We start from the raw sequence: 11,402 nt of genomic DNA on the forward strand, positions 1-11,402 counted from the left end.
AATTTTTTCCTATTTTGTTTCTTTTCCTTTTGCTTTTTCTGTTGTTCTAAAATGATGAGAATGTTATTTTAATTGAAAAAGAACACATTTTTTTATTTTCATCACATGGCCCGGCCAGGAATCGATCACACGTACCCCAACAAACATTAGGTGTGTTTTTTTTGTTTATCTATATAGATTTTGTGCAAAAAAACGACATCGAGATTTTTGAAATGAAAACAATTTACGTGTTAATTACAACAAAAACTTTATCTGTATAGATTTTTGAAAAATCCAGATAATTATCCAGATTTTACTTTCTCTCGATAGAAAACAGTACTGCCAAGGTACATTACACTTATTAAATGTCAGATTCCAATAAACGACAGCTGCAGTTGACAGATATATGACAAAAAAAAATTTAATATTTAAAATTGAATTCAATTAGGAATAACAAACAACACAAATCAATGTAAGTATAAGCATATTTTTTGGAAAAAGATGAAAATTGTGCGATAAACTTTGGTTTTTTTTTTTAATTAAATAATTTTAGGATTCACGTGTTTGCATGAGTGCGATATCTTCCCCAAAATTAAAGAGAAAAACCGGAAAAGGAGATGGAAAGTAAATCAATTTATTCTTACAATGAGCTAGCGTATTTATCTTTTTTTTCTAGGAATTATTTCACAAAAGAAGAATTCTGTGTACTGTGCGCTTGGGTCTTAATCGTGTCGGTACCTTCAACCCTCACAGTCAAAATGTAATGTAAAATGTTCTTGGAATGCCCGCTCGTTTGCGAAAACGTCTATTCTTAGACGATCAACATGAATAAATGATAACAAAGCTCTTGTTGTTAATAAATTGCCTCATTAGAATGCCCACCACAAAAACAGTCTCTTACATTTTTAAAATGATACACGTCATGTATGTGCGCTGCGAAGAAAAGCAAATACAAACATACCTCCCGAAAAATATTCCCCCAGGAAACACTTTTCATCCCAAACAGCAGACAGCAACAAGCAAGACAATCCTAACATTGCATTATGCAGCTCATTCAACACCCAAAAATCCTTCAGCTCCCGTTGATGAAAAACCATTTTATAAGAGATCGCTTCACTGCGTTCAAACTTGGACGACATGTGCATGATAAGTGAAGTGTGGAAACAAATGGCATGTGAAAGTGGTAATTGTTTCAGAGCATCATTTAGCTCCCCAATTGGTTGCAGGTAATATTTTTATTGATTCTCCTTTTTTGGTTCGATATATTCCTTATGTACTCTGCCTGCATTGATTTCGTTTTGTTTCTGTAGGACATGTCTTCTACAAATGGGTCTAAAGCCCCCATCGAGATCCTGAGAAAATCTGCATGAATCTTCTTCGCAATTGCTTTCCCCTCCTAAACAGTTATGCAGAGGGAGGAATTAAGGCAAAACACATGGATTCCCAACCCAACTTAACCAACCCTACAACTGGACATCCGGGTCTGAACAACTCGAGTACAGCAGACTTTTTAAACTAAGTTTATCCATGTATTATATTTGTTTATATTTTATAACTTTGTCATTATTATTTAACGTCAGACCCCCTTTGTGCCATCAAAATTTTAAATGTATCTTAGAAATAAGTTATTTAATTATTAAATTGCAAATTGCAAAATTAAAACGTAATCCGTTTTGCTTTTTCTCATTAAGATTTATCTGACAAGTTTCCAATCCGATATGAAAATTAATTGAACAAATTTGTGCGCGCCTCACTGCATAATCTCGGAACTGCAACATCAGACTTACAAAATGTTTCCATAAAAAATTCAACACATAACTTTGTATTAGTTTTTAGAAATAAATAACATACTCAAAGAAAGAATTACTCAGCTTTTGACTAAATTTACCTATATATTTATTTAACATTTAACATTTTTGTTTCATGTTTTTTTTTTTTTTTCATAAGTAGGTACCTACTCAGTAAATACTCTTTTACTAATTTTCATTATCATACATACACAAAAAAAAAAAAAAAAAAAAAAAATCACCGATGCCGAGGGCACTTCGGTATTCCATAATTCAAGGCGACCACTGCCGTCGACAGAAGCGAACAAGGCGGGATGAATTGGAGACCATAACATAATTTGAATTTTCTTCAAATGAATATAATGGTTTAGTGTCCTACAAGTAAATACAAAAAATGTAATACATATTGGTCGTTATAGTAGATATTAAATTTCACCTTAAGACTCCATAACTTAATTGTCCAATCAATGAACGATGTAAGAAACAAATCATCAAAATCTGTTGTAGATTGATTTGGATGAGTTGATATTCCCGTCACTGGACCCAAATGTTTCTCATAGACTTCAGACACACCCGAACGTATTCCATGTCGATAAGCTTGAGTAGAAACAACAATTTATTTATAAGCAAATGGAAAATCACAACAAACTTTTACCATAATAAACATTGCCATCTTCACTACCCATAACCAGATTGTTAATCTCATTCGATGGAAAGGACATGCAACTGATAGCAATTGGGTTCGATTGCCGTGGCTGCAATTCCAGTGTATCTTGCGGCATCGACAACATATCCAAACTCCATGAGCAAAGCTTGCCATCGGCTGAGATCGATAACACATTGTCTGCATTCTGTGTGCCAACCATTTGCAAACAATACACTGGATGCGTATGTGCAGTTGCTGTTAGAGGTGTCCTCTGGTCCTCTGGATGGGTGTGCGCTTTTCCACTCGATTATTCCATAATACAATATGACCGGAATACGTTCCACCGAGTATAAGGTTTTGATTGAATTTAGCAAAGCATGTTGACATAACGGCACTTTGACAATGGAATATATCTTCGGGTGTTTGTTTTTTATATTTTGTGTTCCAGACCATTACAACACCATCTGGTTCATTGTGACTCTCCTTAAAAAAGTTAGTGGGTTTTAGATAGAATCGTAGAAAAAAATACAAATGCAAACCTCATTATTGTGATATAAAACAACAACCAGTTCAGGAAAATGTGTTGACCAATCCATTGAAGTGATGCATCGATTCTTAGACCATCGGTCTTCGTGGAAATCTCGATTCAATGACAACCTAGCATGTGTCCTCTCATCGTTTGACTCCTATCACCACCTCCAATGTATTCGGTGTAGATGTCGACATTCTCAGATAGAGCCCTTTCGATGACACGTCCAGCGGGTAAAACAAACCTTTGAAAGTCCGCCGACAAGATGATCATCTGTTTTTGTTCTTCCGATAGTTCCTTAAGTGAAAGCACAAATGTTAAATTAATGTAAAGAGAGGAGAGAAAAAATTCACTTACTTTATTTTTCTCTTCAGGTTCTTTTTTGTATTCAAGTGGTGTTATGGCTGATGCAACTTCCTTCATAGTGGGCAAACCATGTGGTAGAATTCCTGGTGGTAGTTTGGAATGGAAACCATTGTCGATGTGTGGCAGCGATCTCTGTTCGTCATCTCCTTGGGCATCATAAGTAAGCATAGGTAAAACAGGAACAATTCTACGATTTTTTTTGTTTGTTTTTTTTCTCTCATTTTGTTTAGAGCTTTGTTTTATTAAATTTTAATTTTTTAAATAAAAAAGCAAAAGCAAACTTTTTGACAGACAGTTGTCAAAGTTAATGTTCAGTGCTGCCAAACTTTAACACGGATTCCAAAAATCTCGATGTCGTTTTTTTGCACAAAATCTATATAGATAAACAAAAAAACACACCTATTATCCCTTCTATAAAGCTTTACAGGAGCTAAATTAACACCTGTAACGCTTTATAGGAGCAAATTTGTTAGTCGGGACCTCTGCATACCAAGCCAGCATCTTACCAGTAGACCATGCTCGAATATTAAAGATGAGTGGAAAATTGGGAGCTAATTGAAATCTCACATTGAAGTGCAATGTTTTTTTCTAATGCGTTACAAACATTGCATATCTGCAGGATAAAAACATTGCATAGTCAGCTATTACATGAAGCCTCAAGAAGCTTGACTCTTTTTTCGAATTTTCTTTTGATAATCATTCTGTGAGGCGCGTATACTATTACACGATGCCTCTTGAGTCAAAGACTCAAATTTGACATTTCTCTTTTGATTTAAGTATTGTTGTTGTTGTATTCCACCAAGAAGCAAAAAGAATGAAAGAGAATGTTGAAAAAAGAAAGAGTGGAAAAAGAAACGTCAAAAAAGAGTCTCAGAATTTTGGCCCACGACTCTCCGGTCGGATAATTTTTTGTTTGATCTTCTATCTCTTTTGCACTCATTAGTTTTGAAAAGAGGCGCGCCTCTTGAGGCTTCATGTAATAGCTGACATACTTACAAGAACCTCTTGGAACAGGTCTTATAGAGGCCTTCTGTCACTTGAAAATACAAGGTTTCTTTAGAACGGTTAAACAGGTCTTATAAAGGTCTTCTTTAACTGATTTTTACAAGGCTTCTTCTTAACACTTCAAGATAGCCTTAAAGAGACCTCCTTTCTTTCCAAAATGGATGACTTGGGTAAGTAAGCCTTAAACTAAACGTATACAAACTATAGCTTGTCGAATCGAACAAAATGGACCTTATGCAAGTAAAATTGTTACTTGGGGGGGCCCAAGTAACACGTCTGTATGCAGACGTAAAAAAAATCTCCAAGAGAAAATCCTAAAATTTCAGATGCGCAAGTTGTGTATTTGTATATTGGGTGCCTTTCCCCATGGAGATTTTATCAGTGGTGTCAAATACTTTCTGGAGATTTTATCCGATTGGGCCACCCAACTAACAATTTTGCTTCTATAAAGCTTTATAGAAGCAAAAGAAGCATGTATAAAGCTTTACAGAAGCAAAATTGTTAGTCGGGCATGTTGTACAAATATTTAATCCGTGGATCAGCAACTTTTATCTTGTGAAATCCGTAGGAAGGCTGAAGTTTAGCATTGGTTCAAGGTTCATATATGTAAAAATAACCACATTCATGCTTGAACCGAAGTTGACTCGCAGCTAATCCGCCGAAATCGGCGAGTTAAATTCCTGACCCGAGGCTGAACCACGTTTGTACAACTCGCCATGAGATTTTTTTTGGAGATAGTGTATCTCTCCCAAATAAAATGAATTAAAAGTGAAAAAACCGTCAAGACTGCTCTTGGTATCAAGAAAAATGCACAAGACAATAAAATGTAAGTGACAAACGAGTGAAAACTCTCCAAGTTTTCGCTAGAGCTGCGTACTGAAAATCGAAAAGCAAAAATGTAATTTTTCGTTCAAGATTTCGTTATGCTATTTTTGTATATAAAATTTCGTTTTGCTTCAGCTGCGTACTAGGCTGTAGACTTATTGCAGACGATGTAGATGTGAATGTTTTCTTAAACAATTTATTGATAGGATTAAGACAAATAACTATATCTTTCTTTTTCATAGTTTTGGAAAATTACATTTATATGTTGTCCATAATTTATTCATAATTTAGATTGGCGCTTACGATAATTTTGAGGGGACATATTAGAGCTGGGCAAATCGTTCATTTCAAAAGATCGAATCGTTCAAAGATTGATTTCACCAAAGATTCGGTCTTTTCTATCAATCGTTCTTTCGTTCATTTATTCGAAACCATTTCTTTTTCACTCATTTCGTTCTGAAAAATGAGAGAAGAAACAAGAAATCGCATATAACCTTACATATTAACATTTCAATGCAACCATATAAAACAATTTTTCGTTTATATTTTCTATGAGAGTTTTTTAAAAATTTAATTATCTCCGCTTTTTTTTTGAAAATATATTTTTGGAAAATTTTAATGGTAACTTTGATTATCAGTAAAGCCTGGTACGCTGCTCGCGCTAAATTTTAGCCGAGATAAAATTCCCATACAAGTTATCGATAATTTGTATGGGATCCATTTTAGCTCAGATAAAAATTTTCGATAATTTGTATGGAAGCTAAAATTTAGCGCGAGCAGCGTACCAGGCTTAAGGCATTATGTCTCCGCCAAGTTCAAAACGTCGAAATAGATACATCAAAAATAAAAAGAAGTCAAGGTCAGATATTCGATAGAAATTCCCAATCGAATCCGATTCAATTCAAACTCTGAACCTGCTTATATAAACTTGTATCAGTTGTATGCATGGAATCGAAATGATGATTGAGAATGAATGGAATGAAAGAAATCCGAGTTCTGAGAGATTTTTTAGATGATTTTTGATTGTGAACGATTTGGATGAACAAAACGTTCTTTTCCACTTCGTGGTTTTTGATTGTAAACGATTTGGATAAACGAAACGTTCTTTTCCACTTCGTGGTTTTTGATTGTGAACGATTTGGATGAACGAAACGTTCTTTTCCACTTCGTGGTTTTTGATTGTAAACGATTTGGATGAACGAAACGCACTTTTCTACTTCGTACTTTCTTATTTATGAACGAGGTTGATATAAGGATTGATTGATTTTGTTTATAGTGATTGCAATCACTCAGAATTTTCGGTGAACGGGCCAAAAAGACCGAATCAATCACGATTGACACAGCTCTAGGACATATTTTTAGCTAGACCAACGACGAAGAGACGACAAAAAACGCCACCAACAACGTTTTTGTATGAAAAAAATCCACACCGGAAAATCGATATTCATGTGTGAAATATTTTTCACCCAAGAACGCTGTCAGATAATTTTTTTAAAATTATTATATCATTTTATTTAATACAGATAATCCTAGTACGCTGCTGAAGCGAAACGAAATTTTCCATACAAAATTTCGCTTACGAAATCTTGAACGAAATTAATTTTGTTTTATTTTTGCTTTAAAACTTATTTTCAGATGTTTTTTCTTGAATTTTGTGATTTGTATGTTTATTAGTTTCACCTTGCTATAATACTTGATGGTATTTTTTCGTTACCATGTCCGCTGCTGACTTTGGAGACTTCAAATTTTTTTCGTTTCGCATCACTAGGTGTGTTTTTTTATTACAACCGGTCTTAAGGCTTGGCCACACCGGAGGGTACGCGGTAGCGGTACGGGTAGCGGCAACGATATTTGTATTAAAAAAATTCCACACCCGAACGTTGATGTGTCAGTTTGGAATTTTTTCCATACAAATACCCGTACCGTTACCTGTACCTCTACCGCGTACCCTCCGGTGTGGCCAAGCCTTTAACTGGACAAAAAAAAAACGCAGTCTGGGCTAAGCAATTTACATGTCAAATACAATAACACCTTAGCCCCTTGAGCTTAGTTGTTTAGCCCGGAGATTTCTCTGGGCTTAACTTTTTGAAGAGTTTTAAATCTGTGCTACCAAACTAATTTTTTCATAAATTGTTTAGAATTTGTTTAAAAACGTGAAAACTCACGTTTGGAAGGACAAAATGTATTAAAATAGTTTTGCTAGCATACATTTTTGTATCTCTATGTAAAACATACATGAAAAATACAAGAAAATGACGAAAGCGAAAAATATGACAACTCTAAATTTTTGTTGTGTCTACTGTTTTCGGAACATTTAATATACAGTGCTGCCAAGATTTCAGGTTAAGCCCCGAGGCGTTTTTTTTTGTCCAGTTAAGACCGGTGGTAATAAAAAACACACCTACTAGCGTACTAGGCTATAGAACTATGCCCTTATTTAAAAGTTTGAGAGCCTCATGGTGCATTGTAAAAAAAAAAAAAAAACAAAGCACCAACTGAACACATTTCCTATAAAATAAGTTTTCTTAACAATTTTGGCAACGCACGTCAAATAGTTTGCTCATGTAAATGTCATGTTAAAATTATAGGAAGTTTATTTTTTGGGCCCTTGAAAGAAGAACAATTTCGGAAAAAAAGCAATAAAGAAATTTTGTTTTATTTTTTTCACCAAATTAATTTAATTTTTTACTATCCAAAAGTACTCTCCAAAACAATTACAATAATGCCGGAAAATGATATTAGCAAAATGAAGGTATTCTATTCCTTTTCTATTCTTTAAATGACAAAGTTGAAACCCAAAAACTATTTCCATAGGTTGCCGATCTAAAGCGTGAACTCAAACTTCGTGGTTTACAAACTACTGGCAACAAGACGGAACTTCAAGAGCGCCTTCAAAATGCCTTGATTGACGGTGATCTGTCGCTCGAAGATACCGCAATCTCCGGCGAAGATCTTCTCGAAGATGTTCTCACTGACGAAGAAGAGAAGGCCCTAATACTGCCACCCGACGAAAACGAGCTACTCAAATCACCTTCCAGTGAGGTTGCCCTTTCCTTCTCTTCCACAGATAAACCACTCGAAGTGCCACCGCCGGCACAGGCCAAAAAAATTGTCCTCAAACGTAAGAGTTCAATTACACCCTTAACTTTAGATTCGCCAGTAGTTCCAGCGGCTAAAGTTGATACTGCAATAAACGATGAAAATGGAAGCGATACCAAAATAGCAAAAATCGATTCAAAGCCAAAAATTGTCAAAGTCTCTGCTCTAACGCTAGAGGAACGTTTACAAATGCGTGCTAAGAAATTTGGCATTGAAGAGAACAAACTGAGTAGTTTGAATACAAACTCGAGTGCGGTTGGCACTGCGGCGATGACAGTAGCTGGCAAAGATGTCGATCCGAAACAGATTGAGACACTTAAGAAGCGAGCCGAACGATTTGGATGTGTGGTTGCGCCTGCTATTGCAGTAATCACAGCAAACGAGAAATTGGAGAAACGAAAACAACGATTTGGTGATGTGTCCGGCGACAGTGACAAGAAAGCAAATGCTGATGGAAAAGATTTGTATGCGGAGAAGGCGCGACAACGATTGGAGAGGTTTAAAACGGTGGCCAATTGAATTCAATTGCTTTTACTCTTATTTCCATCATTAAAAAAAAAGAAAACGTTTTTTTTCTCTTCTTTATCACCTCGGTTTATTATAAAAAAAAAATGTTAATCGATTTCTTTCAATATAGTAACATTTACTAAAAATTTTTGTATAAGAAGGCACTAGCCAGATGAATCTGTATTTAACAACAACAAATTAAACAAAATGACAATTGCTTACTTAAACTTTAAAGTTTGTTTTTAATTTTTTAATGGTCTGTTTTCTTTTGCAATATCATCGCTGTAGGTTGAATATCTATAAAAACAGAAAAAGTCGATTTTGAATGAACTTTGTAGAAACAATTACGGATCTAATGAAAAGGACCCTGTTTGCCTTAACTCGATATAGATTTAATATAGCTTTTAACGGCATTTAGTTTAAAATTCATATTTTCACAGCTTCGCGTAATCAAGACCAGCAGATCATTTTTATAATTGGCTCTTATTCATTTCAAACTTGGTTCTTTGCCTCTCTCCTGAAAAATGTACTTTTCTGGATTACTAGGTATTCGATCTACAACCAACGTCGATATAATTTCTTTTACTTGTACTTCCTAGAGAAAAATGATATACTAAAGAAAGATAGATAATTATATTTTCGGTCTAAAAAAATCCTTCCAAATTTTCTGTGTACCAGTCGTTCTCGAGATATTGAAACTAATGCGTTTTTCGAAATGGCGGGCGCCCCACAACACCAAACAATACGCAAACTGAAATGTATACTCAGGATAAACCCCTCTTCAATACAGCAACTGCATCCAATCTTATAGCGTTTTCGTTTGGGAATTCTTAGAAGCGTCCGGGACTGTCCGATCCGGAATGACAAACGATCAGAGTTGGATACTTTTTTTTATTCTGAAGTTTGGGTTTCTTTGTATTTGTGAAACATCAAATGCGAACGTCTGATGAAAGTTTTGTTTTGTTTATTTTTTTTTTTTTATTATCATTATGCCCCATAGGGGGCATTTCCAAATGCCCAATACGGAAATTCCCCTCGTGTGGCAGTTGAAATGTGACCCGCAGTATAAAATATAGACTGTTAAGGATGATGGGGCTAGTATTCTTGTTTGGGGATGTTTTTCTTGGTATGGTGCGGAGAGATTTCATCGGATAGAGGGTATTATGGACCACCTTAAGTACAAGGAAATCCTAAGGGACACTCTTCTACCTTTTACTGAGAAGGAAATGCCTTTAAAGTGGACATTTCTACAGGATAACGATCCAAAACATAAGACTAAGTCTGTGAAACAATTTCTATCCGCCCAAAAAATTGGTGTTATGGAATTACCAAGTCAGTCCCCAGATCTGAATCCTATTGAGGACTTGTAGAGTGACGTGGGAAAAGCGATTAACAGGTCTGATACCTCAAATTTGGACAAACTTTGGCAGGAATTTCGACGAGCTTGGTATTCAGTACCTTTTGAGCGATTTCGTAGTCTTGTTACGTCTATTAACCGCTGGTTTTATGCTGTGATAAATAATAAGGGTTACCCAACCAAATACTAGTTATTTTCTTTTAACTGTGTAAAAATTTTTGTTAATTTGTTTTTGTTTTTAGGAAGTGTGCTATTTATTTTGTCCCAAAAAAACTTGAGCTGTATTAATGATTTTGTTGTAATTTTTTGTTTAAGAATTCAATGTACTTAATTTCTTTTTTAATAAATCAAATATATCTGTGCTCTTACTTCCTCATTAATAAAACAGTTCTTTTAAGTTAAAAAAGTGCGAAAAATTTTAATTTTAGAAATTTTAGGGTACATGTGCTATTTATTTTGTCGCCACTGTACCATGTACCTTCATTTTTAAGAAAATAGTATTCAACATAAAAAAAAAAGTTCCAAGAAATTCATCAAACCGTTTTCAAAAATTAGATGTTTCATTAATCCAAAAATGGATCTTTGAAAATTTTACTTCTTTTTCATTTTACGATTACTAAAACGCTTTAGAATGAGTATTTCCGTTTAAATTGTTAACGATTAATCCAAAGTATCTTTATCTTAAATATCTATCGGAAGTTAAAGATTTTCTCAAGTTTGAGAAAAAAAAGTAAAACGAATCGAAAGTTAAAAAAAAAATAAATTTTTCAAAAACTTTTTTAAAATTTTTTTTTTTACATTTTACACTTCCAAATGATAAGAAATACCTGTCTGTAAATTTGGAATGAAAATGGCTTATGCTTTGATGATATATATGTAGGTATGAACCTAAAAAATATGTCAATTTCTGCAAAAAACGGCAACGCCATATTTCCGTTTTCCAAATTTAATCGAAATCGTTAGAGTCGTTTGCAAGAAAATTGCTATGCCTCGAAAAACTCTATATAGGAGATATGCGTTTAAAAGGAAATATTAAAAAAATTAAAAAAAACTATTACGCAAAAATCATCTGTACCAATTTTCAAGCAAATCGTTAAATCCGTTAAGGCCATAGCTCGATGTACATACGCACAGACCGACGCACGGCATGACGAAAACCACTTTTTTATCTCTTCTTCCCCCTAATCGTAATGTTGGTTTTGACTAAAACCTCGAATTTTTTTCCACACGAAAAAATAACAGGTACCCGTTTTTTGACCCGTTATTGACGGGGTCAAAAAATATTTTTTTTTACTTTGTAAG

General features: G+C 34.5%; 1 protein-coding gene, 1 long non-coding RNA gene and 1 pseudogene across 2 annotated transcripts; 2 read left to right on the forward strand and 1 right to left on the reverse strand.

Moving 5' to 3' along the window:
* The first annotated feature begins 187 nt into the window (after positions 1–187).
* Positions 188–1,646, forward strand: LOC129916879 (uncharacterized). Its single transcript, XR_008772559.1, has 4 exons — positions 188–451; positions 533–603; positions 656–1,205; positions 1,290–1,646. It is a non-coding gene; the product is annotated as an uncharacterized LOC129916879 (long non-coding RNA).
* Positions 1,647–2,019: 373 nt separating this feature from the next.
* LOC129916877 (cytoplasmic dynein 1 intermediate chain-like) lies at positions 2,020–3,629 on the reverse strand (annotated as a pseudogene).
* A 4,089-nt stretch (positions 3,630–7,718) lies between these two features.
* Positions 7,719–8,977, forward strand: LOC129916878 (SAP domain-containing ribonucleoprotein). The gene is made up of 2 exons (XM_055997072.1): positions 7,719–7,889; positions 7,952–8,977. The coding sequence occupies exons 1-2, from the start codon at positions 7,860–7,862 to the stop codon at positions 8,753–8,755; spliced, it is 834 nt and encodes a 277-aa protein (XP_055853047.1). The 5' UTR covers positions 7,719–7,859; the 3' UTR covers positions 8,756–8,977.
* Positions 8,978–11,402: the final 2,425 nt, after the last annotated feature.

This window comes from Episyrphus balteatus, chromosome 3 (assembly GCF_945859705.1).
Source record: "Episyrphus balteatus chromosome 3, idEpiBalt1.1, whole genome shotgun sequence".
In the NCBI taxonomy this organism is placed as follows: domain Eukaryota; kingdom Metazoa; phylum Arthropoda; class Insecta; order Diptera; family Syrphidae; genus Episyrphus; species Episyrphus balteatus.

Bases quoted from the DNA above. Each gene is read 5' to 3' on its own strand.
- LOC129916878 (XM_055997072.1), top strand. From the start codon at position 7,860: ATGCCGGAAAATGATATTAGCAAAATGAAG. The intron at 7,890-7,951 runs GTATTCTATTCC...CTATTTCCATAG, and splicing joins ATGATATTAGCAAAATGAAG to GTTGCCGATCTAAAGCGTGA.